Source organism: Polypterus senegalus, chromosome 14, assembly GCF_016835505.1.
Source record: "Polypterus senegalus isolate Bchr_013 chromosome 14, ASM1683550v1, whole genome shotgun sequence".
Classification (NCBI taxonomy): Eukaryota; Metazoa; Chordata; class Cladistia; order Polypteriformes; family Polypteridae; genus Polypterus; species Polypterus senegalus.
Window position 1 is genome coordinate 128,767,371 of NC_053167.1, and position 27,929 is coordinate 128,795,299.

Below are 27,929 nucleotides of genomic sequence, written 5' to 3' on the forward strand. Positions count from 1 at the left end.
ATTGTAAGTTTCCCTCCTCCTTTAATTTTCTCTGAAGAGTAGCAACATGGGGGTCACAAAACAACTCTCAAATGACCTGAAGACAAAGATTGTTCACCATCATGGTTTAGGGGAAGGATACAGAAAGCTGTCCCAGAGATTTAAGCTGTCTGTTTCCACAGTTAGGAACATATTGAGGAAATGGAAGACCACAGGCTCAGTTCAAGTTAAGGCTCGAAGTGGCAGACCAAGAAAGATTTCGGATAGACAGAAGCGACGAATGGTGAGAACAGTCAGAGTCAACCCACAGACCAGCACCAAAGACCTACAACATCATCTTGCAGCAGATGGAGTCACTGTGCATCGTTCAATCATTCGGCGCACTTTACACAAGGAGATGCTGTATGCGAGAGTGATGCAGAGGAAGCCTTTTCTCCGCCCACAGCACAAACAGAGCCGCTTGAGGTATGCTCAAGCACATTTGGACAAGCCAACTTCATTTTGGAATAAGCTGCTGTGGACTGATGAAACTAAAATGGAGTTATTTGGGCATAACAAGGGGCGTTATGCATGGAGGAAAAAGAACACAGCATTCCAAGAAAAACACCTGCTACCTACAGTAAAACATGGTGGTGGTTCCATCATGCTGTGGGGCTGTGTGGCCAGTGCAGGGACTGGGAATCTTGTAAAAGTTGAGGAACGCATGGATTCCACTCAGTATCAGCAGATTCTGGAGACCAATGTCCAGGAATCAGTGACAAAGCTGAAGCTGCGCCTGGGCTGGATCTTTCAACAAGACAAAGACCCGAAACACTGCTCAAAATCCACTAAGGCATTCATACAGAGGAACAAGTACAACGTTCTGGAATGGCCATCTCAGTCCCCAGACCTGAATATAATTGAAAATCTGTGGTGTGAGTTAAAGAGAGCTGTCCATGCTCGGAAGCCATCAAACCTGAATGAACTAGAGATGTTTTGTAAAGAGGAATGGTCCAAAATACCTTCAACCACAATCCAGACTCTCATTGGAACCTACAGGAAGCGTTTAGAGGCTGTAATTTCTGCAAAAGGCGGATCTACTAAATATTGATTTCACTTCTTTTTTGTGGTGCCCAAATTTATGCACCTGCCTGATTTTGTTTGAACAATTATTCCACACTTTCTGTAAATCCAATAAACTTCATTTCACTTCTCAAATATCACTGTGCGTGTCTCCTATATGATATATTTAACTGACATTTTTTATCGTAACAACCAACGATTTATACAGGAAAATAATGACTATTAACAACGTTGCCCAAACTTTTGCATCCCACTGTAGTATCTGATCCTGAAGGGTGCTATGTCATGGCTGAGTGGAATCTATTAAACTACAAAGTAATCCTGGTAAAATAATGCGGACAACAGAGAATTTATACAAAATGTATTTGCACAGGTTCCTAATATGAGTACTGATAAAATTGTAATAGCTGGAGATTTTAATTGCATTTAAAACTCAGTCTTGGATAGGTCCTCAACAACAGTATCTAAAACTGCAAAGATAATTTCGGGATTCATTGCAGAACACAGTCTACCAGATTCATGAAGATTTTTATATCCAAATTCAAGGGTATGTTCCTTCCTCCTGCTTGTACATCATAGTTATTCAAGAACCAATATTTTCTTCTTTGATAATAATTTTGTGCCCACTACCAAATCTTTTAAGTTTGACTCTAGTCATCTACGACCACTGTACCCTACATAGTAAACTCATAACTGGCATCTTAATCCCTTGACATTAACAGATGAAAACCTTATAGAATTCATCTCTTATCAAATCAATTAATTTTTGGGGACCAATTAATTCTCCTAGGTTTCCACTGGATCACTTTGGGAAACAATGAAGGCTGTTTTAAAAAGGACAAATTATTTCTTATCTCTCTCACAAAAAAAAACTACAGGGTAGAAAAGTGTCAGAACTGCTTAAAGAGAGTTCTCCAGATCTCCTAATGAGGTTCTCTACAAGAAAATAATTACTTTGCAATCATATTTTAATCTCTTGACAACAATGAAAACTGATATTACACTGAATTAACATGATTTTAGACCAAAATCTTTACATATTTTTCAGGCAGCCTTGGTGTTACAATCACTCCAAATCCAACCAGAGGTGTTTACAAATGAGCAAGTGGACAACCTCCCAGAGGTAAACACGACTACTAAGGAGGTACTGAGGGATTTGGAAATTGTAGAGGGAACATACAGAATTAGGCAGATTTGTGGCAGATGAAATTTAATGTCAGTAAATGTAAAGTATTACACATAGGAAGTAAAAATGTTAGGTTTGAATACACAATGGGCAGTCAGAAAATCGAGAGTACACCTTATGAGAAGGATTTAGGAGTCATAGTGTCTTAAAAAATAAAGTAGTAGTTTAAGTACTTTAAGTACATTTTCAGAATGGTATTGTCTTTAAATAATAATAACCAAAATTTCAACATAAAGTGCAGTTTTTCTTCTTAAAAAATAAGTCAGAAACATAAAAGGTAATTTGATCAACTTAATCTTTAAACTCTGAGTAACCTTAGCCAAAATTAATTTGTACATTAGGCTAAAACAGAGTGATCATTGAACATTTTTTAATTAGATGTAATTAGAATTACTAACGGTCACGGAAGTCCAATGATCCCCAGTAAGAGCTACAAAGTCCGCTTTCTGTAATGCATCTAATTTTGCTTGCTTTTCAGTGTGCACAAAACCATGCTTTTATCAAGGCTTCGCTCGGGTAGTCTTTTGAAATGAAATTTTGCTCCGATCAGCCGTAGGAATGGGCTTTATTCCGACTCTAACATTTTTGTAGCTGTGATGTGTGCATCAGTGTAATCGATGTACCAGGAAATCATGCATTGACAAAAGTTCCCCTTTGCTTGGAATTGAAAGTGTGATTAAATGCGTTATTTTTTTAATGTGTTATGGAGTACATGCATCGAAGCTTCTCAGCTGTGCTTGTGCTAAGAAAAGTAAACATTTTAAAAATAACGTCACATTATTCTGCGTTAACCGCATATTTTTTCATACGTCCCAAACCAAGGAGATGCGAGGGTAAAATGAAATGGGAAGCGCACATACATACTCGGTGCACCCCCTCTTGGGAATCGAACCTCGGATGTCGGAGCTAGAGGCGAAGCCTCTACAACTGCGCCATGGCGTGTGGCTTGTCTATTTGAGAGTATGTAGATTGGGGTATATATATATATATATTCGCAGCGGAGAAGTAGTGTGTTAAAGAAGTTATGAAAAAGAAAAGTGAACATTTTAAAAATAACGTAACATTATTGTCAATATACAGTAATTGTTTTGTGAGTGTTATTGAGTGCTGCGGTCATCAAGGATTTGATTATCATTATTTCTTTCAATCAGGGTCGTATTTGTAGGATGTGTTGTGTTCAAGTTACATTCTGTGTTTGTCGATCGCTGTAAAGATAAGAGGTTTCATTCATCGATTCGTTTCTTACTGCATCAATAAACAGCTCGTCTTCCTCTTTATCTCAGATGCGACACACTGCATGCACGGGTTTTTTTTTACACTGTCTTTGTTTAGCGGGACATTCATTTTTTCCACCGTGTGCTTTGTTTCCGCAGTAGCTGGACTTATGAATATGCTTGTGTGTATCATATTTTTTTGCTGCCTTCTCAATTGTGTAATTCGGTTTTTGTTCAGCACTCTTTGGAACTGTTGCTTTTTGTCTGTGCACTGCGTCATTTCACGTGAGCCGCTTGGTGTTCTTGCATCGAAGGTTCCCAGCTGTGCTGGTGCCATCTCGTGTGATGTCCATGGCTGTATGTAATGTTAGTTAAGACCCAGCACTTAAAAGTTTCTCTCGCAGTTTCGCTGAGTTTGTGCCAAACACCACCCTGACCATCTCATCTTCCTCTCCATAAGCACAATCCTTCACTCGTGAATATTTAGCGGCAGTGTTTCTATTGGATTGCCGCTGACGGACGGCCTTATATGGGCAGGCACTAAATTACAAACGCCAGCGGCAGCCTGTCTATGAATTTAAACTTTAGGTTTACACCTTGCTTTGTTTCCGAAGTAGCAGCACTCATGAATATGGTTGTATATGTCAGTCGCTCGCTTCTTATTGTTTCGCTGCCTTTTGAATTATATAATGCATGTTTTGTTCAGCGCTTTTTTGAGCTCTTCCTGGTTTTCTACGCACTGCGTTGATAGTCAGTTCACGTGATTACGTGGGAGATGTGATGATGTCACATGAAACTCCGCCCCCCACGGCCATCCAGCTCAACTCCACTTCAGTATATGGAGAAAAATAGCTTTCAGTTATGACCATTACGCGTAGAATTTTGAAATGAAACCTGCCCAACTTTTGTAAGTAAGCTGTAAGGAATGAGCCTGCCAAATTTCAGCCTTCTACCTACACGGGAAGTTGGAGAATTAGTGATGAGTCAGTTAGTGAGTCAGTCAGTCAGTGAGTCAGTCAGTCAGTCAGCGAGGGCTTTGCCTTTTATTAGTATAGATACATATATATGCCAGCAACACTCATGACAATGACAAAACAATTACATTGTCAATCATGTTACGTCATTATTAAAATGTTTCCTTTTCTTTTTACTTCTCTGCTGCGAAGCGCGGGTATTCTGCTAGTACATAAAATATAGGTTGTCGTACCTTGCATAACTGAATAACCCTTATGGCACAATAACAATTCAATACATTTATGGTCACTACAGTATTTGGATTTAATAATCTTCATGTGGGAAAAGGCTGACTCGCATAAATAAGTAGGGCCGAATAATGCAGTCAAGGAGCTTTTGAATTCAGCCAAGTGAAAAATGACGGCTGTCCGATTAACTGCGATTTTAGTTCCCTCTCCTTTCACTTTCTCAGATCGCTTTTTGGAAGGAAGTCAGTTTCGTAGTTTTTATGAACAGTTTGAAAGTGCCTTTCCACATTTTCCTTCTTTGGAACAGCACTGATAGATTGACGGATCAGACAAACGCACTTCGATTGTGACATTGTGAGAAAAAAAATCCTCTTCCATTTCCACATCCAGCCCGTACCCTCCCCAAACAAATTTTTTTTTTAAAATCCCTTCTTTAGTCAATATAAATTGAAAGGCTAACTAGATCACAGCCGGAGTTTTGCAGTAGCTCGCATGTTTGATCGTGCGTGCAGGATGACCAGTGCGTTAGAAGTAAAGAGATCTCAGACTGGCCGCTATGTATGTCAATCAAGAGGCAAATGCCATAGGGAGGATATCTGAGAGACTAACATAAAAAAAAATTTTTTTGGATGCAATGCGATCTATCTGCACTACCTTTGCGACCGGTAGATCACGATCGACGCATTGGGCACCCCTGTTCTATAATATCTCAAATTCATAAAAATCTAATTCTCTCTTAAAGGATATGTCAAAAACATTTTTGAAATTGGCAAAGAGTTAATTAATACTTTCTAAATAAGCATCCTGAGACTGTGATTGACTCTCTAAACTATTTTAAAAAGAAGATGTTTTGTCTCTTTTTACCAGTTTTGCCTGATTCTCTCTTTTTTTGCTATTTTTTTTTTCTGTTGATGTTTTTTCCTTGTATTTTTATTTTCTTTTGTGTTCATTATAATTCATTTGAAGTAAATGGCTGTATCTGCTGTGTTACTATAATATATTTAATCTGTTAAATAACAAAGTAATGTTATGATTTTGGAGAATAAATCTCTTTATTATAAAAAAAAATCTTGGTAGGGAGACGAGACGTGATCTTCTTGGAAGACACTTTGACTTCATGCGAGACAAGACAGTGAGACAAAAGGCCAGCTGCTGTACAGGCTTTTAAATAATCGATGCACAGTAAGAGAAGCAGCTCACCAGCAGCAGCAGTAAGCCAGCAGATGATCCGACTGCATCTCCTTAGCGTGTGTTCAGACCCCCACTTCACAATGTGAGCGGCAGAGATGCGCAGTGGCAAAAGGACAACTGCTGTACAGGCTTTTAAATGATCAACGCTCAGCAAGACAAGCAGAACACGCAGCTCGCCAGCAGCAGCAGCAAGACAGCAGCTGATCCAACCGCATTTTCTTTAGCGTGTGTTCAGCCCTCCCCCCTTCACAATGTGAGCAGCGTTATGCGTCCCATTAGAAAGAGATTAATCATGTTCGGGGCCTTAAATAAAGGACAAAGAGTAGATGACAAAGTAGAACGTCGTAAAGAATTCAAGAATGTTGGTGCAGTACACATGTGCAGCAGGTTAGAGATAATGGAAGTATGAAAATTCCAAATTCTCAAAAAAAGGATAGGAAAGATTGCATTAGCACAAAAAGAAATAAATTATTACTTGGTGAAATAATGGAACAGCCAAAAGAGATTGAATATAATTGTTCTGATTTAAACTTTAAGTCGGAGACTTGTAGATCCTTTAATTCGTGTTGCCAGCGAGAATTCCAAAATTCCAAAAACGTTGGCATGGTATGAAGTCCCATGAGACAGACAATGTTAGTATTAGATTATTTTAAGTCACGCCCTACTTGCAACCATTTTCAAACAACACCACGGTCATCTAACCTCAGTCGTCTGAATGCTTTTGGCAGACACACTTCCTGCGCTCTCAGCTCTTATAAATTTTATCAGGACAATAATTTTATACATTCTAGATGACACGTCAAAGACTAAGCGAAGGAGAAAGAGCATGGACAAACATTCAAGAAAATCATTTTATTGTATTAGAGAGAAAGAAACGAGATTCACTCATAGGCAGTTAGTTATACGTTGCGTTGTCACAATGTAAGTCCAAACACGGAATCAAAATTCAATGCGATCTTGAAAAGTTAATTCCAAATATTGTCTTTACAAAAGTTTTATAGTAAAAGTGAAAATAATGCATATGTAACAATTCCCATGAAAATAACAATCTCTTTAAATTGTATATCCGGTAAACCAAACTTGAAGCGAGTGAAGCGAGCAGGGGGCAGAGCCCTCTAGTATAAAAAAAAAATCAAACCTGATAGGTGTTACAGTTGAAGGCAGGTGCTGAACTCCCTGCCCAAGGTAAATGAGCATATTTCTGGATATTAGTCATTTTCATTTTTTCATTTGGAAAAGTTTGTATTTATGTTTGTGGTTCATCCATTGGTCTTTTTATATTTTTGTACTATTAAAGACTGCATTGCTAATAATATTCTTGTTAAGGTGTGTTGCCGCCTTTGCCCCTGTAATAGGTATAATCTAGCAGACTCATACTACAAGTAAAGTGTAGCCTAATTGCTACCATCAGTGTCACTAGTTGGGAAAAATAGGGAAAATGATAGATAAATGAGCAGTTACTGCAGAACAGAAAGAGACAGAGAAATATACATTATGTGCAATAAGAAAAATGCACTCTAATTTTGGAAAGTCAAAAGACTTAATGAGGATTTGCCAAAAAAGTTTCAGCTCATTTCTCTAGATATATTTCAGCTATAATTTTACTATAGGTTACATTTGCAGCTAAAAAAGTTTAAACTCTTCTTATTTTGTCCAAATAAAAATAAAAATATAAACTGGACTTGCTTTAGCCCATAAACTAAAACAGAAATGTTTTTTTTTTACCATACTTGACTTTACATTTATAAGCTCTTATGCATAACCCTTGTGCTTATGGTACCCTTTTTTGAACATTTCTAGATAGGACTCCCTAACAAACATGAAATAGTTACATTAACATTTTACCAAACCTCTGCTTACAAAATATAGATGTCTAACTAAATTACTGCATTCTCTGCTTCTAAATTAAATCATTCTAAAGTATTGTTTAACAATAGGAGTGATCGTATTCTAATTAGACATTACAGCTAAATTATATAGTACTAAACATTGTAACATTTGCAAAAAAAGCATAATGAAGACATGCTGAATGACTTACATTATTTAATCTTCAGGTTCTTACACTTCATTGGCAACAGCTTGAAGCTACGGAAAAATGAAAGTCTTAAATAATTACAAACTCCACATTCACGTTACTACACATTTAGCTAAATGAGAATTTCCTATAAAAATATGAAAAAATAAATACGTAAAAGAAAGAATCTACATAAAAAAACAACAGTCTGACATTTTGCATAGGCTTTTAGTAAAAATATGTATTACATTTTTTAAATGATTAGCACAATTTGAAGAGTAGTAAACTGCAATATTCACACAAAAAAAACTGAAATTGTAATTGCATGCAGTAACTATCCTCCTACTAACATAACTTTCAATGGCCCATGTTAGACTCGCTAGTGTAATTATCATAACTTACTTCAAGCATGACCTAAGAAAGAACACATAACAGCAGTTCATTCTATTATTCTCCAGTACTGCAATATGACACATAGCTCTTATTGAAAAGAACAATAGCTGGCAACCTATGTTAAAGGACAAAGCATTCAATGATCTGTCACATTTAGAATGCCTGTAGGGAAATTATAATTTATGATGATGAGAAATTAATGATCCACACAGAAATTGAAGTACTTTGCCCTCCCAATAGATTCTGTTGCTTAGGCCAGTATGAGACACCAGTCTTTTAAAGTTGGTGACATCTTCATATTTATTTTACTCTTATGGTATCTGCATTTAGCAGCAAAATTTTTTTTAGCTAACCTATGCATGACCTATGCATAATCTGTAAGTCATTCCTCAGCAGAAAGATAACATTTAGAATTTACAGGACATTTAACTGTCAATGTTATTTGATGTTTTTATTCCAGTTTAACTAGCAAACAAGCAATAGCCACTAAATTTCATAACTCTCCAAAGCACATTTAATGAAAGGAAAGCACTTTCAATGTATCAAAGGCTTTACATACAGAGTTTTGCAAAATTGAAAACAATACAACGACTAAACGACTAACACCAAATTGAGTTTCAAAATAAACTGCATTTGATGAATAGTCATTGGTGTTATCAATCTTAATATACCATATGCCTAACAGTTTGTGTTTAATATAAAAACATGCAGCAGCCAGCTCATCACTACATTAGCAATTATGTTCCACAGAACAAGCAGTTGGACAGGACTGGATTCAGTTTCAATTAAATGGAAGGTTTAAAATGACATCATTCCAGCAATCTGTCAACACATAATAAATGTACTCTTCTGATATCTGAATTTATAATAAATATTTGCATTTATGTAAAAGGAACAAGGGTGTACACATGTTAAGAATACAGTCATTTCATTTTTAAAGAAAAGCATGACTAATGGCTAATAACAATAAGCAAAGTATTTTGCAGCTATTAATATTTGTTTGTATGGAGCTTGCACATTCCCACAATGTATTTTTGGACTGATAGGTATTAACAGGTGCAGATACATGTACCTTAATAACCTGGTTATTCACAAAAACCTGGTTTCTAAAATTCCATGCAAACCTTTATTTTAGTTAGTGAAACCAGGTTATTGGCAGCTGAGAAACTTGGATAACCGAAGCAGATTTCTCAGGCCAATCATGTGGCCGAGTAAACTCTTAACTAGGTTACTTTTAAGGATTTTGTATTCTGTGCATGTCTGTCACACTCTGTCAGCCTATGCATGAATTTGTTTTGCACAGCAACCGGGGTTAGAAGCATCCACAAAATTAATTTCCAGAGGCAAATGTTCAGACAATCCCATTAGTGCTTCTCCTGGATTAAATCATCTGTCTCAAAATTTCAGAAATCGCTAAATTTATGTTGATAACTGAACATACAGTGCTGAACTCAGCAACACAATCTCGATTATTTTTAACAGTAACGAGTAACGTAACACATATCTTACTGAAGTAAAAATGTGTGCATTGTTATTATTCCACCAGCAATCCTTTGCAATGCTTAGTCACACAGCCAAGCAGAAAAAGGTGTGCAGTGTGCCTGGTAACAGAAACCTATTAATAAATTATCAATGAGACTAAACATATTTAAAAAACACAAGAAAACTATCACAGGGGTCATACTTATTTTTGGATTCACAGAGGATGATGATGAAGTGTAACTCTTTTTTTTTTTGTGCAGTTTAATGATGTCAACAGTGTTTTGACAAAGGAAGACTCCAGAATAGTAGATGCCCATGTAAACACTGATTTTTAAGAAACCAGGTTTCTGTGTTAACTGGGTTATTTACCTTATTTTGTGCAATTAAACACACTGTGTGTCAGTGGGTTTGATTCACTCAAAAATGTACTCAGGTATTATCATATCCTCAGCAAGAGCATCTCAGCATGTCCTATGAAATTTGATAATTTGTTTGTGAAACTTCTATCTGTGTCATTGAGGTTTGGCTCTATTACAGTCTTTGTCTTTTGCACTTTATCTGTAATTTTTGATCATATGTGTGTGTATGACACACCACAGAATATGAATAATGGCAAGTGTTGATTGGCCCTGTAAACTTAGAATGAACATGCAGATGGTTTGGCTTGTCCAAAACCCGATGGTTTTATAAAAAATTTTTACATAACATAGTGTTATGGGCAAAGTGCAATGAAGCTCTTATATGCACTCTTTACCACCACACTGCTACTAGGCAGGAATCTCCCTTCAAAGGCTATGTAAAATAACATAACAATGCAAAATTTAATAGGTGAAAAGTAGGCACAGTTTAGGAAAAAATCACAATGTTTGAGTACGCATCTGTCTGTATTATAACATAACCATTGAAAAAGAGAATTGCAGGAACAAAGATTTGGAAGCTTTGGAAACTTGGCAAATGGAGGAGGCAGTGTGTGTCAGAACTGCGACATGCAATTACACATAGTATCTTAGACTAAAACTAACCTTAACCATTTCTAAAAGTTACAAAAAGCGTGTTTCTGAGGAAACTATAATCTTTATTTGCTTTAGATTCAGTGGAATAGTTAAACCTATTTAATCTGTCAGTGTTCCAGCTGTACAATAAAATTAATAGAAATGTTTACACATGTTATACTCATAAGAATATAAGTTTGAAAAATGAGAGACTATTCAATCCATTAAGGTTTTTGGGTTACGTAATAGCCAACTTCTAACAATATCTTACCCAGATACTTTTTAAAGGTTGTAAAGGTTTCTGCTTCAGCTACATGAATTTGTTGTTTGTGCAACATTCCCGCAACTCTTTGCATGACGAAATGCTTTCTGGCTTTAGTACTAAATATAATTCCCCTTTAATTTCCATTGCTGTCATTGATGATGATGTGCTATTTACTATAAAGGTTTCTGAAAAATCAACAACAGTAAATACATACTCAACATTTATACACAGTGTGCATAACAGAATAATTAACACTGATAATGTCCTTTCAGTGTAAGAAAGTATTTTACAACACAAACACCAGTGCTTACTCACACACTTCTAATTTCAAATTACCAATGTATTTAGGTACTGTACTTCTGTACCATAGACGAATACTCATGCAATCATGGAAAGACCATGCTCATGGGTCTGAGGCAGCATCCTAGCCAAAAATCAAAAACTGCAGTTTAACTGATGTAAGGTGAAAACATCTCCTGCTTTCAACAGTTCCCATTTAAGACCTTACATTTCATATTAATAATATTATAGAGCATGGGAAAATAAGAATTAAAATCATAGAATATAATCCATATATTCAAATTCAAAATAATATCTTGGTAAAGTGGCCTAAATCAATTGCAAAAATAAAAAAATAATAGTTCAATTCATAGAATACACCTAAACTGTCACTAGAACATTCAATTGGTCTTAAAAGACACAAAATTAGTTAAATGGAGACCATTTATCTGGAGTCAAGGGGTTTCAAATGATTGTAGTGCAAATGCACCATATGGAAGACGGAGGTTCTAGTGAGTCAGTATGGTAGCCTGATCTACACCATGAACACAAAACAACAACTCCAAGAAACTCAATGATAAGCGGATTGAAACATCAGGGGATGGGTGTGTATAACATAAATATACAAATGACTGAAAATGTGTTAAAATACAGTTAAATAAATCATTAATAGATGGACTGCGATGGGCTGGCGCCCTGCCTGGGGTTTGTTTCCTGCCTTGCACCCTGTGTTAGCTGGGATTGGCTCCAACAGACCCCCGTGACCCTGTAAATAGGATATAGCGGGTTGGATAATGGATGGATGGATTAATAGATGGAAAAGCATGTCACAGCTGTAAATCTGCCTCAAGCAGGCCCTACACAAAAACTGCGTGATTATGCAAGAACAAGACCAATGAGGGTTGGCCACCAAGAGACCTATGAAAACACTGAAGGAGTTTGAAGCTACAGATGGGACAAAGCATGCAAACAACAGCTGTTGCCCGGGTGCATTAACCAGTCACAGCTTTATGGAAGAATAGTGAAGAGTAAGCCACTGCTTTATTACTTTGCCAGAAGCTACCTGAAAAACTCTGAAGTCATTTGGAAGATGGATCTAGGGTCTGATGAGATCAAATGTCAGCTTTTTGGCCATCACACTAAGCTATATATATATATATATATATATATATGGTCCAAAACACAACATTGCAGCAGGGTGATGACAGCATTATGCTGTGGGAATGCTTCTATGCCGCAGGCCCTGGAAAGCTTGAGAGGGTATAGAGTAAAATGAATTCAGCATTAGATGAAAACCTGATGGAGTATGCAAGAGAACATTTGTTTTCCAGCAAGACAACAACCCTATGTATAAAACCAAAACTACACAGGAATGGTTTATGACTATGTAGCACTGATAAACCAAAATAATGAAAAGGTGACCTTCCATGATAAAACTGTACCTATAATAAATATAACAGCAGGCCTGTGACTTAATGATAGATAAAAGCCATCCTGCTCATTTGGAGCGAATACACATTTAAATTGTTAACTAATGATCAGTAATTTTACAAGTGTTCAGTACTAATGTAGATTAGAATATGCTACACCTTAACAAATCAAAGCCACAAAAATATTTGGTATTTAAGAGATTATTTTTTGGAGCCCACATAATCCAAGTTAACGTTCTGGAGACTGAAGACTGTAGCAGCAGCATCTGGTTTGGATCTGAAACCAGCCAGGTATTTCAAAATGTACAATCATGCATGCATACAGAACACAATTTTACATATGGATGCATCATTTAACCAAACAGGTTTATTTTCCAGAATAAAATAAAGTTGAACGTAATCTAACCTCAGTACAGTAGAAAGAAAGGGGGCAGCCTGGGTTGGAGAAAACAAACTACAGAAAATCATTTGAGTCTGTACACTATAAAGAGAGCGCTATACAGGAATAAACTGAATTCAAATTAACACGAACACGATCGCGAGCTGGGACTGAAGCCCAATGTCCTGCAAATCAACAAATGTCCACAAATCACTGCGCCCCCATACTGCGCATGTGGGGGGATATACTATTACAAATTAGTCATTACTGCCATTTACAAAGGGCATTTGTTGATGCGTGTGAACACTGCGGCAGTCAAAGCTCCAGATGTGATTGTGTATTTAAATCGCTGCTAGTGGGCTGATGAGTGGGTACCTACTGGTCCATTCGAATGGATTGATGGACGCTGGTAACGTTTTAATGCAACTGTAGGAAACCAGTCCAGTGAAATGCGCTTATTGAGTCCGTAAATTAAAAAAAATCAACAATTCAGTCAGATGTACACGTTTAACATGCATATATCTTTTCTCAAGAAGTTACACTAATTATCGTTTGATAATTTTAAAACTCCGGAAAGGGCACCTAATGAGCACATTCGAAACTGCAACAAATCGCCTCTTTTTTGTAGTAATTTCAGTGAAAATTCGCTTACTTTGACATCTAGTCGTACGGCTCTTCGTGATTCCCCGCGTGTCTAGGTGAGTCGTCCTTGTAAAAGTGCTGCTTCCATCCGCTTAATTTTCATTCCGTTTATTTTCCCAAACCGCAGCGTCCGCGATCTGTCAAAATGAACGTGCTGTTTGCTCTTTCAGGGCGCATTAGCTGAGCAAGAGACTCGGCTCCACGTGCGTTCTTTTTAAGTGGAAGCGCCAGCCAATTATTAAACAAACGCTGCTGTCCAAAGTTGCTGTCTGTATGACAGCTGACGGGTGAAGGATGGTCAGGCGCTTAGTGGGCGGGAAAAGTGAAGGGGGAGGGGAGTGGCACGCGCCAGGCATCGCGCGGGGAATTTTTAAGTGCGGCTCGACTTCGCGTGCGTCTGCCCGTTATCTCGCCAAAGGACAAGCGGAGGTAGAAAGGGGCGGCGAGAAAGCCACTCTCGGGGTGGGTTGGGACTGAGGCAGGCGATGGGGGAAGACATCCCCCGTGAGGACGAATCGCCACCCGGCTAGGAGACTAAAGTACAGAACTTCTCGAGAACCACTGCTCACGCTACACATGGAGCCGAGGCGACGTAGCAGAGGTGGTCCACTGCTTAACTTCGACCGAACTGGTGATGCTGAGGACTGGCCGCAAAGGCTCAGGTGAAGCAGCAAAGAATACAAGACACATAAAGGAACACCAGCTAATCCAATCCAAAGCCAGGTAAGAACACAGCACACAAGAAATCGGAGAATTAAACAAAGTTAAAAATGCAAGCCAACGTGAATACAAATAAAAATGCACAAATCCTACTCAAGAGTACTTTCGTAAGTACTCTCCATACGATCTAAGAAAATATACAATCACGAATATTTACTAATCTAAATTTAAAGTGATACAAGTATGGATGCATATTGAAATCAGTGATCTTATTAGGTACATAGAAACTTTATTATTTGTGAAGGAAATTGTAATGTTATAGCTTCAGGCAAAAAAAAGGCATAAATATACATATAACAAGATTTTTAATAATCTTAAGTATGCTGACAAGGTCAGGGGTGGATCTACTATGAAACCAATGAAGCTTAAGCTTCAGGACTCCTAATCTTGAATGGGCCCCAGAAGAGTCATATTGCCTCAAAATTTCAGTTGAAGAAGGGTTTTTTGTTAAAAAAAGTTATATAGTGTAATTCAGTAGAGCAATTTTAATCAAAAGCTTAGATGTAATGGTTAAATTAAAAAAAAATATGGTGATCTGCCTTCAAACAACCCCACTGAAGAAGATAGCAGTGGTTAACCAGACCTGGTAACTGGTTGTGTAGGGATCCCATGACAGTTCAAGCTTCAGGGCCCTGAAAATGTAAGTCCACCACTGAACAAGGTACACATACATACATAACAATAATTATTTTTAAGTAAATTAACAAAGTGTACATAGAAGGATCCATGAATGGGTGCAAGCCAGGCAGTGTGGTGTAGTGGTTAAGGCTTTGGACCTCCAACCCTGAGGCTGAGGGTTTAAATCCTGCTATTGATGCTGTGTAACCCTGAGCAAGTCACTTGACCTGGCTGTGATTCAAATGGAAAACCAAATATAAATGTAAACAATTGTATCATAAATGTTGTAAGTCACGCTGGATAAAGGTATCAGTCAAATAAGTAAATGAAAGGAGTGGGATCAGAGCAGTGGTGTTGTTGTGGCTTCCAGGGCTTTAGCCCCTGATTTTAGAAAGCCCCCCAACCTGTTCAATGCACATATGCCTATAGACCCTGATCTTCTAGAAGCCAGCCATGGTTTTTCCTGTTTAGCAGTTTGTTAATAGCCACCAACACCATGAATAATCCAAGGGGAAATAGGACATCAACAGCTCAAAAACTCCTCAGAGAACCCCCAGTCCAGGAAGTCAACAGCACAAAAACTCCCAGGGAGAATTGATCTTCAGGGAGCTGGAGTTAAGCCACTAATAAGTGCTGAAGCTAGTGATACCCCTGGTTAGTGGGGACCTCATAAATATTAAACAAGCTGAATTTTGGAAGCTGAACCCAGATGCACTGGTGCAGATTTTGGGCCCCATAAAAGGTATTTTGTTTCGGTAAGATAGAAGTGTAAAGTAGAACAAAGTGATTTTATAATTATCATTATATTATGTTTTTTCTCTAGTTGTGTTTTCTACTGTAGTTACACCTACTGTTTGGTGTTGCTCCATATTAGTTGAGTTAGGATATTACACATAGATAATGTTGACTATATAACATTATTGTTTTTTGTTAAACTAGTGTTGCCCCCTGCTCGCTTTGCTTGCCAACCCCCATGCCTATGCTACACGCTAGCCTCTTTGCGTTTCTGCCGCTCGTGTATGGGGATGCAGTTGTACAATTGAAACAGATTTTTATTTTCATGGGAATTGTTACATATGCATAACAGAACTATTTTACATTACAGCGAGTAATTAACCATATTAAAATGAGTAAAATGTAATAATTTGAAAGTAAATTATGTTTCATATTGCATTAGAGTTATTTGTTGATAATATGATTTTGTTCTGTTTGGCTTTGAAATTAACACGCAAATACTTTTTAAACTTAGACTTTTACTGAAAAACTACAGTAAAAACAATTTTTTGAATTAACTTTTTGTCAATATCGCATTGAATTTTGATACTGTGTTTGGACTTTCATCGTGACAATGCAACATAAAACTGCCCGTGATTGAATTTTGTTTCTTTCTCTCTATTAAATAAAATGACTTTTTCGAATGTTTGGCTCTGAGATTTGTTAATTGTCTTTGCAAAAACTATTCTAACAGGAAACTGTTAACGTTTTAATATGAATGGCATGTCAAGATCTCCTTTGTTGTCTAATGAAGATGTACTACATTACCTTTCTTGTATACATCCTTCTTTCTACAGTAATTCGTGCAGTGAAAGACCGGACAGTGTTAACGGTTGTGTTAACGGTTGTAGTTATTCTGTGGGATATTGTAAGTTGATGTTTTCATCTTCCACACCATCACCACCAACTGTTTCAGCATAGTCTATTGATACGCATTTAACATGTAACCAATCGACATTTTTGGCGTTAATTCATTTGACTTCATCGTTTCTCTGTGCTAGGATTGCCCGTGTATTCATTTTTTCTGTTGATAACCTTTCATGATGAAATTCTTCAATAAGATTTGGACATAATATGTCTTCTTTAATTGGGAACTTAAAGTGAGGAAAATGTTAAAATGAGAGAGCAGAAAATGTATCTGTCAAAAGTATTCACACAGATGAGAGGTGAGATTACCATGTGCGTGGTTGAAAATGGTTGAGAGGAGGGTGTGACTTGAAAAAATGGCATGGCCAAGCTCTCAACTCGCAGGACTTGAAAAAATCTTCCAAAAAGTCTTTTCTCGTCGCAGGATTTTTTTTTTATAATGGAGAGATAACTTTAATTGATTGTAAGGAATTTTATAAAACTTTACATAAACATATAAACAAAAGAGAACTGAAATGATACAAAAAGAAATTTCAGAAAAACAGAGAACCTGCATTAAGTAATGAACATCCAGAAGTAATAAACTAAAACATTTATGTAACCAAAATATAGTTTTACATAATTCAAATATTTTTGTTGTTTCTTTCATAGACCTCAAAGGTACTGAAAGTGTGAAAACTTTTCGAACAATTTGATTTATGAAAATGAACCCAGAATGATTAATATATTTATAATACATATTATTTTTTCATGTTTTTTCTTACTCAATACTATAAAATGTCAAAATTCTTAAACTTCTACTTCTGAAACTTTGTAAATCAGTCCAAAATAATTTTGAAAACAAAGCGATGCACCACAGAGACTCTTCAGTAGTACAAAAAGAAAACAAATTACTCAACTGATTAAACCCAGAAACTAATTAATTTAATTGAATACAATATTTAACTGGATTAACAATTTGAAATGATATCTTTTTAACTTTATTTGTAAACAGGAATCATTTAATTTGATAATTTTTATTATCAAATGCTGGCTTCTCAAAACAACTACAAAGAGGCATTAAATGGGGTTAACAATTTTTTGTTATACAAGTATTATTACATTTCATATACTTAATTCCGACACCATCTCAACCATTATGTTTATAGCTCTACAGAACTGGTCACATACATCTCACTCTTAGTGCAATGCTGGATGTTTCAAGTGTAACTTATGAGTGTCAGTAACATCAGGAGAGCACATCATTCATTCACCTTTAGCGAGGACAGCCTCAGTTTTAGTGAAATAGTTACTGTGCTGTATGTGATGGCTAGTGGGAAAGAAAGACAGACAAATGCTTTCAGGTTGTTGTGGGGCATGTTATTATGGGGTTTTACTTAATTTGCGTTTTATTATTGAAAGTAAATTATTGTGTAAATGATGTAGTATACAATATCTACTCAGCTAGTTTAATGATGCTATTAGATTATGTTTGAAGTCCTATAAATTCAAATAAGCATTGGCATTTGGGTAAATAATGTGCTTTTATGCAACATGTTGACAGGCTGGTTCTGGATGGAGTAAGAGTTTTTTTTGGCCTGATGTCTTCTCAGGCAAAGGGCCCTGTGGACTTAGGATCTGTCCCTGTGTATTTACCAAGTATAAAGTGATTAGAATTTCACATAACTATGTTACTATTTCACCATACAGGATGTCATTCATTGGCACAGTATATTGGCACAGTATATTGACACAATATATTGAACATAGCCCAGTAGCAACAGAGAACAATACACTTAGCCGAGGGGTGGCTTGTTATAGAGCCCAGTAGCTAAGGGTGAAAAAGACCTTACATAGTGCCTCGTGGAGTAACACAGTTGTCTCAGTCTATTACTTAATGTGCTCCTCTGTTTATCAACACCTCATATATGGGGCGAGAGTCACTGCCCAAGGTAATAAGCAGTTTCCTGAGTGTCCTCTGTTCCAGCATTTCCTCCATTGAGTCCAGCCTGACTCCCAAGATTGAATTAGCCTTTTTAATTAATTATTATTATTGTTATAAAATTATTTACTGATATCTCGAAATGTCTTTCAGTTATTTATTGTAATGAATTTTAGATATCTCAAAGTGAACACACTGCAATTTCAAGAGGTTAAATGTAAGAATACAATCCAAATTCAAGAAAATAATTGCTTAGTACCATAAAAAGTAAATTGAACATAAAACAAAGACATAAATACAAGCTAAATTCAAGGTAATTTAAAATCAGCAATACATATGAAATTAATAAACATGAGCTAAATTCAGGGATACAATCCACAACAATAACAACATATTCTGTGCAGTTTTTTATATTTGCTGCTAATGTGTGGGGACTGTTGTAAAAGTGTAATTTTCTCTTGAGATCACTAAAATTTATCTTATCTGTCTACAATATGTTTTCGTTACATTTCAGATAATATTGTTACAAGAACAAAACAATGTTAGTAAAATTTTCATTTTTATTTTTTTATTTTCAGTGTGAATTGTGTCAGTTGACTATTGCCATACCAAAGAGCTTCAATGCCCAGTTACAATTCAAGGAGTGGCGGTAGAGGTTGTGTATTGCTACAGATACTTGGGGGTCCACTTAAATGACAGGCTGGACTGGTCTTGCAACACAGAGGATCTACATATATAAGAATGGGCAAAATAGACTCTTATTTTCCTTAGGAGACTGTAGTGACATCCTTTACATATTCTACAACTTTGTGATGGTCAGTGCGATTTTCTACGCTTGGGTGTGCTGGGCTGGTAACATCACTTCAAGAGATGCCCACCAAATCACCAACCTAATTAAAAGGGCAGGCTTAGTTATGGGACACACTATCAACCCACAGAAGTCATTGCAAAGGAGGGAATGAAAATAAAACCAAGTGCCATTATGAACAATGCTGAGTACTTTCAGCCAACAAATTATTTAGTAGAAGTGTATTATAAAACAATACTGGGCCCCTTTTATACCAATGACACTGCATAATGCCTCACTGTAACTGTAATTGCTAAATGAGAAGTTTTCTTTCATTTTCTTTCTTTCTAGTCATTTGAATGAGTATGCAGACCATAGTGTGTGTTTGTGTATGTGTATTTATTTATTTACTTATTAATTTAATGCGTTTCTGTAAAAAGCGAAACTACCCTGGGAACAAATGAAGCTCAATGTAGACCAGAGGGTGCAAGTTAAGCACCAACTTTGAATGAGAAACAAGGAATTTAACGAATGAGAGGATACCATTCAGTCCATCTGGCTCAATTGTTTAGCTAATATCTCATCCAGATGCTGTCTCACTCATGAGATACAGTTACTCTGTACTGTTCACATTTCATTAAGTGTGCTATTTCAGTATTCCAAAAATACTGCTTGCACTTAAGTACTTGTTAGATTTTTGTAGACTGCATTATAAACACATGTTGCAGAGAAGCTTTGTGTTTAGTGGTGAGTTAGGTATATGAATGGTAATCACATTCTGGTACAGTAGCACAATATGCAGAGAACAAAAGAAGTTAAAGTTCATGTGGATCTCATTTAGAGAATTAAAAATATTCCACACACTCAAATAGGAGTTAATTTTTAAATGAGTTAATGAATATGACATTTGTACATTTCTGCTTTTGGCTGCAGGGATCTGTGGTATCCGTGGTGAACTTCTCCAGGCTGGTGGTAAGTCTGTCCTCCTGGCATTGCAAGCTTCCATTTGGGAGATGGGCATCATCCCACCTGACTGGAAAGCTGGACTTGTCATCCCTATCTGGAAAGGGAAGGGTGATTGCGTGGATTGCGGCAACTACAGGGGGATAACACTGCTTTTGGTGCCAGGTAAGGTCCTTGCTAGGGTTGTCCTCAATAGGATCCATGATCACTTGCTTGCACCTACCAGCGACTGGAGCAGTCTGGTTTTATGTCTAAGAAATTTATCCTGGCACTGAGGGTTCTTATGGAGCACAAACGCAAATATCAGCAGAGTTTCTTTGTAGCCTTTGTCGATTTTCTAAAAGCATTCAGGTCAGTTGATCGAGCTGCCCTGTGAGACAGCCCGAGACTTAGGGGGATCCCCTCAAGGTTTCTGGATATCGTGGCCGGCTTGTACACTGGTACTGTGAGTGCTGTGCAGAGTGGAAGCAGAACCTCTGTATTTTTCCCAGTTGATTCTGGGGTTCATCAGGGGTGTGTTTTTGCTCCTACTCTGTTCAATGCTTGCATAGACTGTGTTGGGCAAGGTCGTGGGGTCCAGCGGCTGTAGGGCATCTGTTGGCGAATAAAGATTCACTGATCTTGACTTTTGTGAGGTTACTGTGATCTTCGCAGAGTCAATTGAGGCTCTGCTTGGGGCTCTCAAGAGACTGAGAGAGGAGTCTGAGTATCTGGGCTTGAGAGTGTCATGATAAAAACCAAGATCCAGTCCTTTAAAGACCTCTTAGGTACAGCCATTAGGAGTGTGTCTGTCTGTGGAGAGAGTGTTGACCTTGTCGAGATATTTACTTACTTTGGCAGTGACAGTCATGTCTCAGGTGACTCTTCCTGTGAAGTAAGTAGACAGATTGGGAGAGCATGGGAGGCCATGAGGTTATTGGAAAGGGGTGTGTGGAGCTCCCAATATCTCTGCAAAAGAACGAAGGTCCAAGTCTTTTGAGTCCTGGTGCTTCCTGTCTGGTTGTCTGTATGGTTGCGAGACATTTATTTTTTTATTTATTTATCAAGCACCTTTAAACAACTTTCATTGACCAAAGTGCTGTACAACTAAAAGACAAAAAGGTTAGCAGGTACTACACAGCGCATATATACTCAATATACATTGCACACTACTATACTAAACCAATCAATAAAATCAAAACAAAATAAGTAATAATAATAATAATAATGAATAAGATGAAACCAACTACATAAAATCAAGAGGAATTAAATGCACATGAAAACAGATGTGTCTTAAGCAGGGTTTTAAAATGATTAAGATTCTGGGCCGCTCTCAACTGCATGAGGAGGCTGTTCCACAAACTGGGGGCTATTACCGAAAATGCTCTGCCTCCTCTGGTTTTAAGCTTTATTCTGGGGATATGGAGTAACTGAAGATCAGAGGATCGCAAGGTTCTGACAAAAGAATACGGAACAAGAAGCTCCGACAAGTAGACGGGTGCCAAGTCATTTAAGCTTTTAAAAACAAGCAGTAATATTTTAAACTGGATCCTGAAATGAACAGGAAGCCAGTGAAGGGAGGCCAGTATAGGTGTTATATGGTCACCCTTTTTCTTTCCTGTCAGAAGGCGGGCCGCTGCATTTTGAACGGCTTGCAGCCTCTGAATTTGTGCCTGACTGAGACCTATGTATAATGAGTTACAGTAGTCAAGGCGTGATGTAACGAAAGCATGAATTACTGTCTCAAACTGTTCATGGGGAATGTAGTGCTTGACTTTACTAAGTAGTCTAAGTTGAAAAAAGCTGGACCTTACAACTGCTCTGATCAGTTTATCCAATTTAAAAGCAGAGTCAAAAATTACCCCCAAATTTCTGGCAGACTGATGAGAAAAAGATGCCAGAGATCCAATAACACTGTCATACCCACGAGGACATTGGACTTTCCAAAAGCAATAATTTCAGTTTTGCTTTTGTTCAGACTGAGAAAGTTTATCTCCATCCATGTTTGAACATCTCGGAGACAGTTCAACAAGGTCTGAATAGCTGGGTGACTATTTGCTGGAATAGATAGATAGATTTGAAGATCATCAGCAAAGCAGTGGAAGGCGATTTTATGCTTTCTAAAAATAGACCCCAATGGAAGCATGTACAATGAAAAGAGGATTGGCCCCAAAATGGAACCCTGGGGTATCCCACAGCCAAGAGAAGACACTGAAGATGAGTACTTCCCTAAATGGACTGAGAAACTCCTGCCTGACAAATAAGATTGGAACCATTTAAGAACAGAACCTTTAATTCCAACACATATCTCAAGGCGTGATAGCAAGATACTATGGTCTACTGTATCAAACGCTGCAGTCAGATCCAATAAAACCAGAATGGCAGAATTACCAGAGTCAGCAGCTAAAAGCAAATCGTTAAGCACTCTTAGGAGGGCAGTTTCAATGCTGTGCCGTGGCTTAAAACCAGACTGAAATTTTTCAGAAATCCCATTAAAATCAAGATACGCCTGTAATTGGTTATAAACAACCTTTTCGAAAACTTTTGATAAAAAAGGGAGTTTAGAAATGGGCCTAAAGTTGGAGAGAACTGAGTGATCCAGGTTGCTCTTTTTGATCAGCGGTTGTACTACAGCATGTTTAAACGCAACTGGAACACAGCCAGACATCAAAGATGAATTAATTAGGTCAACAACATGTGGCCTGATGGAACTAAACACACCCTTACAAAGACGTGGTGGAATGGTGTCAAGAGGACAACAGGATGGCCGCAGATGCTTAACTATTTCACTTAAGGTGGAGAGAGAGACTGGTTCAAACTGATGAAAGACAGCTTGGCATGTAAACGAAGTGGAGGGGTCTAAACCTAGATGGTACATATGTGATATTTGCAATTTTATCTTTAAAAAAGTTAAGAAATTGCTCACAGAGTGCAGGTGAAGGTTCAATAACAGCAGAATCAGAAGGATTAATTAAATTATTCAGAGTATTAAAAAGAACATGTGGTTTTTGACTGTTATTTGACACAACCTCTGAAAAGTGTTGTGATTTCGCTGTCCTAACTGCTCCCTGATATTCCTGAAGACTGCTTTTAAAGATGTCCAGTGAGACTTGAAGATTGTCCTTCTTCCACTTTCTCTCAGCCCACCTACAAGAGCGTCTGAGTGCGCGTGTGATCTCATTCAGCCACGGTTCAGTCACTGGTTTGGAGCATTTAATCCTCATAGGAGCTACTGAGTCCAGAATACTAAAACATGTAGAGTTAAACAGTTCAAACAGTTCATCCGTGTTGAAATCACCACGATATGCACTGGTACAGAGCTCAGAATCGTTAAAAGCAGTAGAGAATCGAGTGGCAGTTGAAGAGTTAATGGCGCGCACACGTAGAGCAGGTGCACGGGGTTTAACGCGGGAGAATGGCAGCGTGACAGTAAACAAAACCGCAAAATGGTCCGATATACCTGTGTTGTATATCTCAGACAGACAGATCTAAACCATATGACAGAACTAGATCTAACAAGACTGAGAAATTCTTTAACTAAAGGTTTAGATTCACAGCAGACATGGATGTTAAAATCACCAAGAATAAGAAATCTGTCATAGTTCAATGAAATATCCATTAAACAATCTGTAAAATCTTTAATAAAATCCTTGTCAAATTTTGGTGGCCGATAAATCAGAGCACAAAGAATAGGAAAATTAAAATTAACAACAAAGATCTGAGCCTCATGAAACTGTTTAATATGAACGATTTATTCGCTACATGGACGGTATCCAGTAACCTGAGATGAAGACTGGACTCCATTGGTACTGTGTCCATTTGGAGAATCTTTGGGTTCTGCTGGTTTGACTTTGTGTTGCTCATGGAGTCCTGAATGAGGCACATTGCCTGCATTGTGAGGGAGTGTCAGTTATGGCACTACGGCCATGTGGACCGATTCCCGAGGGTGATCCGGCTCGCAAGATCCTTATTGTTGAAGACCCGAGTGGCTGGACCAGACCAAGCGGACAACCACGTAACACCTGGCTGTGATAGATAGAGGGTTATTTCCAGAGGATGGGACTGAAGTGTATGTCTGCCTGGGGGTTTGCCAACCAGGATCCTGAGCTGTTTCGTTGTGTGGTGGGTGCGGCAATGCACTGTACTAGTGCATGTTCCCCAGCCTGACCTGACCTGATTTTCAGCATTCTAATTCAATAATATTAATGTGGAACTGGTAAATAGCAAGCCATTTTATATTTGTTTTATCATGTAAAAGTATGCATGAAAGGAATTGTACTTTGTAAGGTTCTTTTAAAATTGATGGGTAAGTGCCTAACTTATTAGCCTTGATTTACATGTTCACTCTGCAATACTTGTATGACATTGATTCAACACATTTTCACACCAAGACAGAGTCCAAGAGCTTGTCTCTGCTTCTATATCATTTCCTCTGAAAGGGCCACCCTTCAGAATACCTTAGCAAAAAGCCAAGATCAACTTCAGGAGCTTTAATCCAGATAGCTACATTTGAGAAGACTGCTCAGATAGTCTAACAAAAGTCAAGGGCTTACTTGAAAGCCTTCCCTTGCAGAGGCACGGCCAGACTGTATTCAAATCATTATGCCTGAAAGAACTTAACTTGAACAAACATGGCTCATTATAGTACCAACAAGACAACCTCAGCAAAATAATAGTCAAACTTTATTTCAATCATTACTTATATTTATTTGTAAACATAATAACTTTGTAAACATTCATAAATGTTATATATGAAAAACATAAAATCTGAACAATTCAAATCAGGGTTATATAGCAAGCTTTATATCAGGTGGTGGCTACAGCTTTAGTTGTTGCAGTCTTTGTCTTCTTAAGCAGGGTGTGTGATGTTTGCAAACGTAGGGACAGTTGTAGATGGCAAAATCTGACAAGTTGTCTTCCCTCTCTGGCATTTATGACATCTCTCAGTATGATTTTAAAATCTTGTCCTTTACAGGGTGCCTTTACAGGTATGTAAGACATTGCATCGGTTGAAACTGGACAGCTGATAAGTTCCTATGGTCTAGCTGCTTTTTTGTGAGGTTACTTTAAGGTGATTATAAAGAAACATGTACCAAGTTCTAAGCCCCTACCTCACAATTTCTTAAGCATATACAAATCCCAGAATTCTTACTTAAATTGCATGCATTTCAAACTATTACCATCTTTTGTGAAAAACATCATATGACTGAGTCATTGTCATGTGCCTTCATGTGCCGTCATGTGACAGGAACCTGTCTGCTAGGTTCCTGTCAAAAGTAATGCTAGCTTTATTCACACGATTTATTCTCTTAAAAGTTACTTGCACATCTAAATAATCCTAAAATAAAACACGAAACACACAAATTAAATATTCTGAGTTGTTTTTTAGCAAACTGTACATTTTTGTCTTTGTTTCCAAATTTGAAAAATACATTCTATTATTTTTCAAACCTGTTTATTTAAATAAAATGTCACAGAATCCTTTCCCAGCAGAGCAAACTAATTTCAGACATGGCAGCAGTGTTTTTGCAGGGCACATTACTCTCACGCACCACCAGTTCCTACTTTACTTAACCAGTATTTTCTTCTAATATTTGAAGAAAGCAGAGAAAATCCACCTAGATATGGTTACTTATGCCTTTACCAATCTTACAGCAATTGTACATTTATATTGTTCTGGAAGCGATGGACTAGCGCCCTGTGCAGGGTCTGTTTCTGCCTTGCACTCTGTGTTAGCTATGATAGGTCCCTCCACGATCGTGGTCTGGACTAAATTTAGATCAACAGTACAGAATAATGGGGATTGTGGAAGAGAGGTGAAAAAGAGAGTGCAGGCAGGGTGGAATGGGTAGAGAAGAGTGTTAGGAGTAATTTGTGACAGATGGGTATCAGCAAGAGTGAAAGGGAAGGTCTACAGGACGGTAGTGAGACCAGCTATGTTATATGGGTTGGAGATGGTGACACTGACCAGAAAGCAGGAGACAGAGCTAGAGGTGGGAGAGTTAAAGATGCTAAGATTTGCATTGGGTGTGATGAGGATGGACAGGATCAGAAATGAGAACATTAGAGGGTCAGCTCAAGTTGGACGGTTGGGAGACAGAGTCAGAGAGGTGAGATTGCATTGGTTTGGACATGTGCAGAGGAGAGATGCTGAGTATATTGGGAAAAGAATGTTAACGATAGAGCTGCCCGGTAACAGGAAAAGAGGAAGGTCTAAGAGAAGGTTTATGGATGTGGAGAGAGAAGACATGCAGGTGATGGGTGTAACAGAACAAGATGCAGAGGACAGAAAGATATGGAAAAAGATGATCAACTGTGGCAACCCCTAACGGGAGCAGCTGAAAATGGAAGATATACACTGATCAGCCACAAAATTAAAACCACCTGTCTAACATTGTCTAGGTCCCTCCCGTGCTGCCAAAATAGTTCTGACCAATCTAGACAAGGCTTCTGGAACTGTCATCTCGTATCTGGCACCAAGTTGTTAGCTGCAGATCCTTCAAATCTTGTAAGTTACGAGGTGGATCCTTAATGGATTGGACTTGTTTTTCCAGCACTTACCATAGATGTTGGATTAGGTAGAGATCTGAGGAATTTGGTGGCCAAGTAAACACCTAAACTCTTTGTCATGTTTCTCAAACCATTCTTGAACAATTTTGGCAGTGTGGCAGGGTGCATTATCTTTCTAAAATAGGCCACTGCCATCAGGGAATACCTGTTGCCATGAAGGGGTGTATGTGGTCTGCAGCAATGTTTAGGGAGGTGGTACTTGTCAAAGTATTATCAACATGAATGCTAGGATACAAGGTTTCCCTGCAGAGCATTGCCCAGAATGTCACGCTACCTCTACCGGCTTGAATTCTTCCTATACTGCATCTTGCTAACATCTCTCATGTAAACTACATACACCTGTTCAGGTTTTCACGTGATCTCAAAGAAAACAAGATTCATAAGAGTAGGCCACCTTATTCCATTGCTTCATGATCCTGTTCTGACACTTACATACATATTATAGACAAATTTGGTGGTGGACAGGGGTTATCATAGGCACTCAGACTGGTGTGCGACTACGCAGCCTATTATGCAGGAGGCTGTGATGCACTATGTGTTCTGACAGACATTGTATCTTCTGGCCAGCATTACGTTTTTCAGCTATTTGTGCTTCAGTAGCTCTTCCATGAGATTGGACCAGATGGGCTAGCACTCGCTACCCAAGGATATTAATAAGCCTTGGGCGCCCACGACCCTGTCGCTGGTTCACTGGTTGTCTTTCCATGGACCACATTTGGTAGGTACTAACCATGGTATACCAGGTACACCCCATAATACCTGCAGTTTTGCAGATGCTCTGACTTAGTCATCTAGCCATCACAATTTGGCCCTTGTCAAATTTTCCTAGATCCTTGCCTAGATAATTGCCCATTTTTCCTGCTTACAACACATCACCTTCAAGAACTGACAGTTCACTTGATGCCTATTATATCCCACCCTTTGATAGGTGCCATTGTTTCAAAATGATAAATGTTATTCACTTCACATGTCAATGGTTTTAATGTTGCGAATGATTGGTGTATACGGAGATACAGATCA

General features: G+C 38.0%; 1 protein-coding gene across 5 annotated transcripts in view; it reads right to left on the bottom strand.

The window, feature by feature from the left end:
- Positions 1–27,929, bottom strand: part of lepr (leptin receptor) — a 275,136-nt gene that overhangs the window by 167,187 nt on the left and 80,020 nt on the right. For 3 of the 5 annotated variants that reach the window (XM_039735323.1, XM_039735322.1, XM_039735319.1), the window contains exons 1-2: positions 13,721–14,011; positions 7,873–7,919 (exon numbers count right to left, since the gene is read on the bottom strand). In XM_039735323.1, coding sequence (XP_039591257.1) covers positions 7,873–7,874 — 2 coding nt within the window. In that variant the 5' untranslated portion in view covers positions 7,875–7,919; positions 13,721–14,011. Of the gene's footprint in view, positions 1–7,872; positions 7,920–8,250; positions 8,274–13,720; positions 14,012–27,929 lie in introns of those variants that run through there. The other 2 variants (XM_039735321.1, XM_039735320.1) reach the window with 2 other exon arrangements.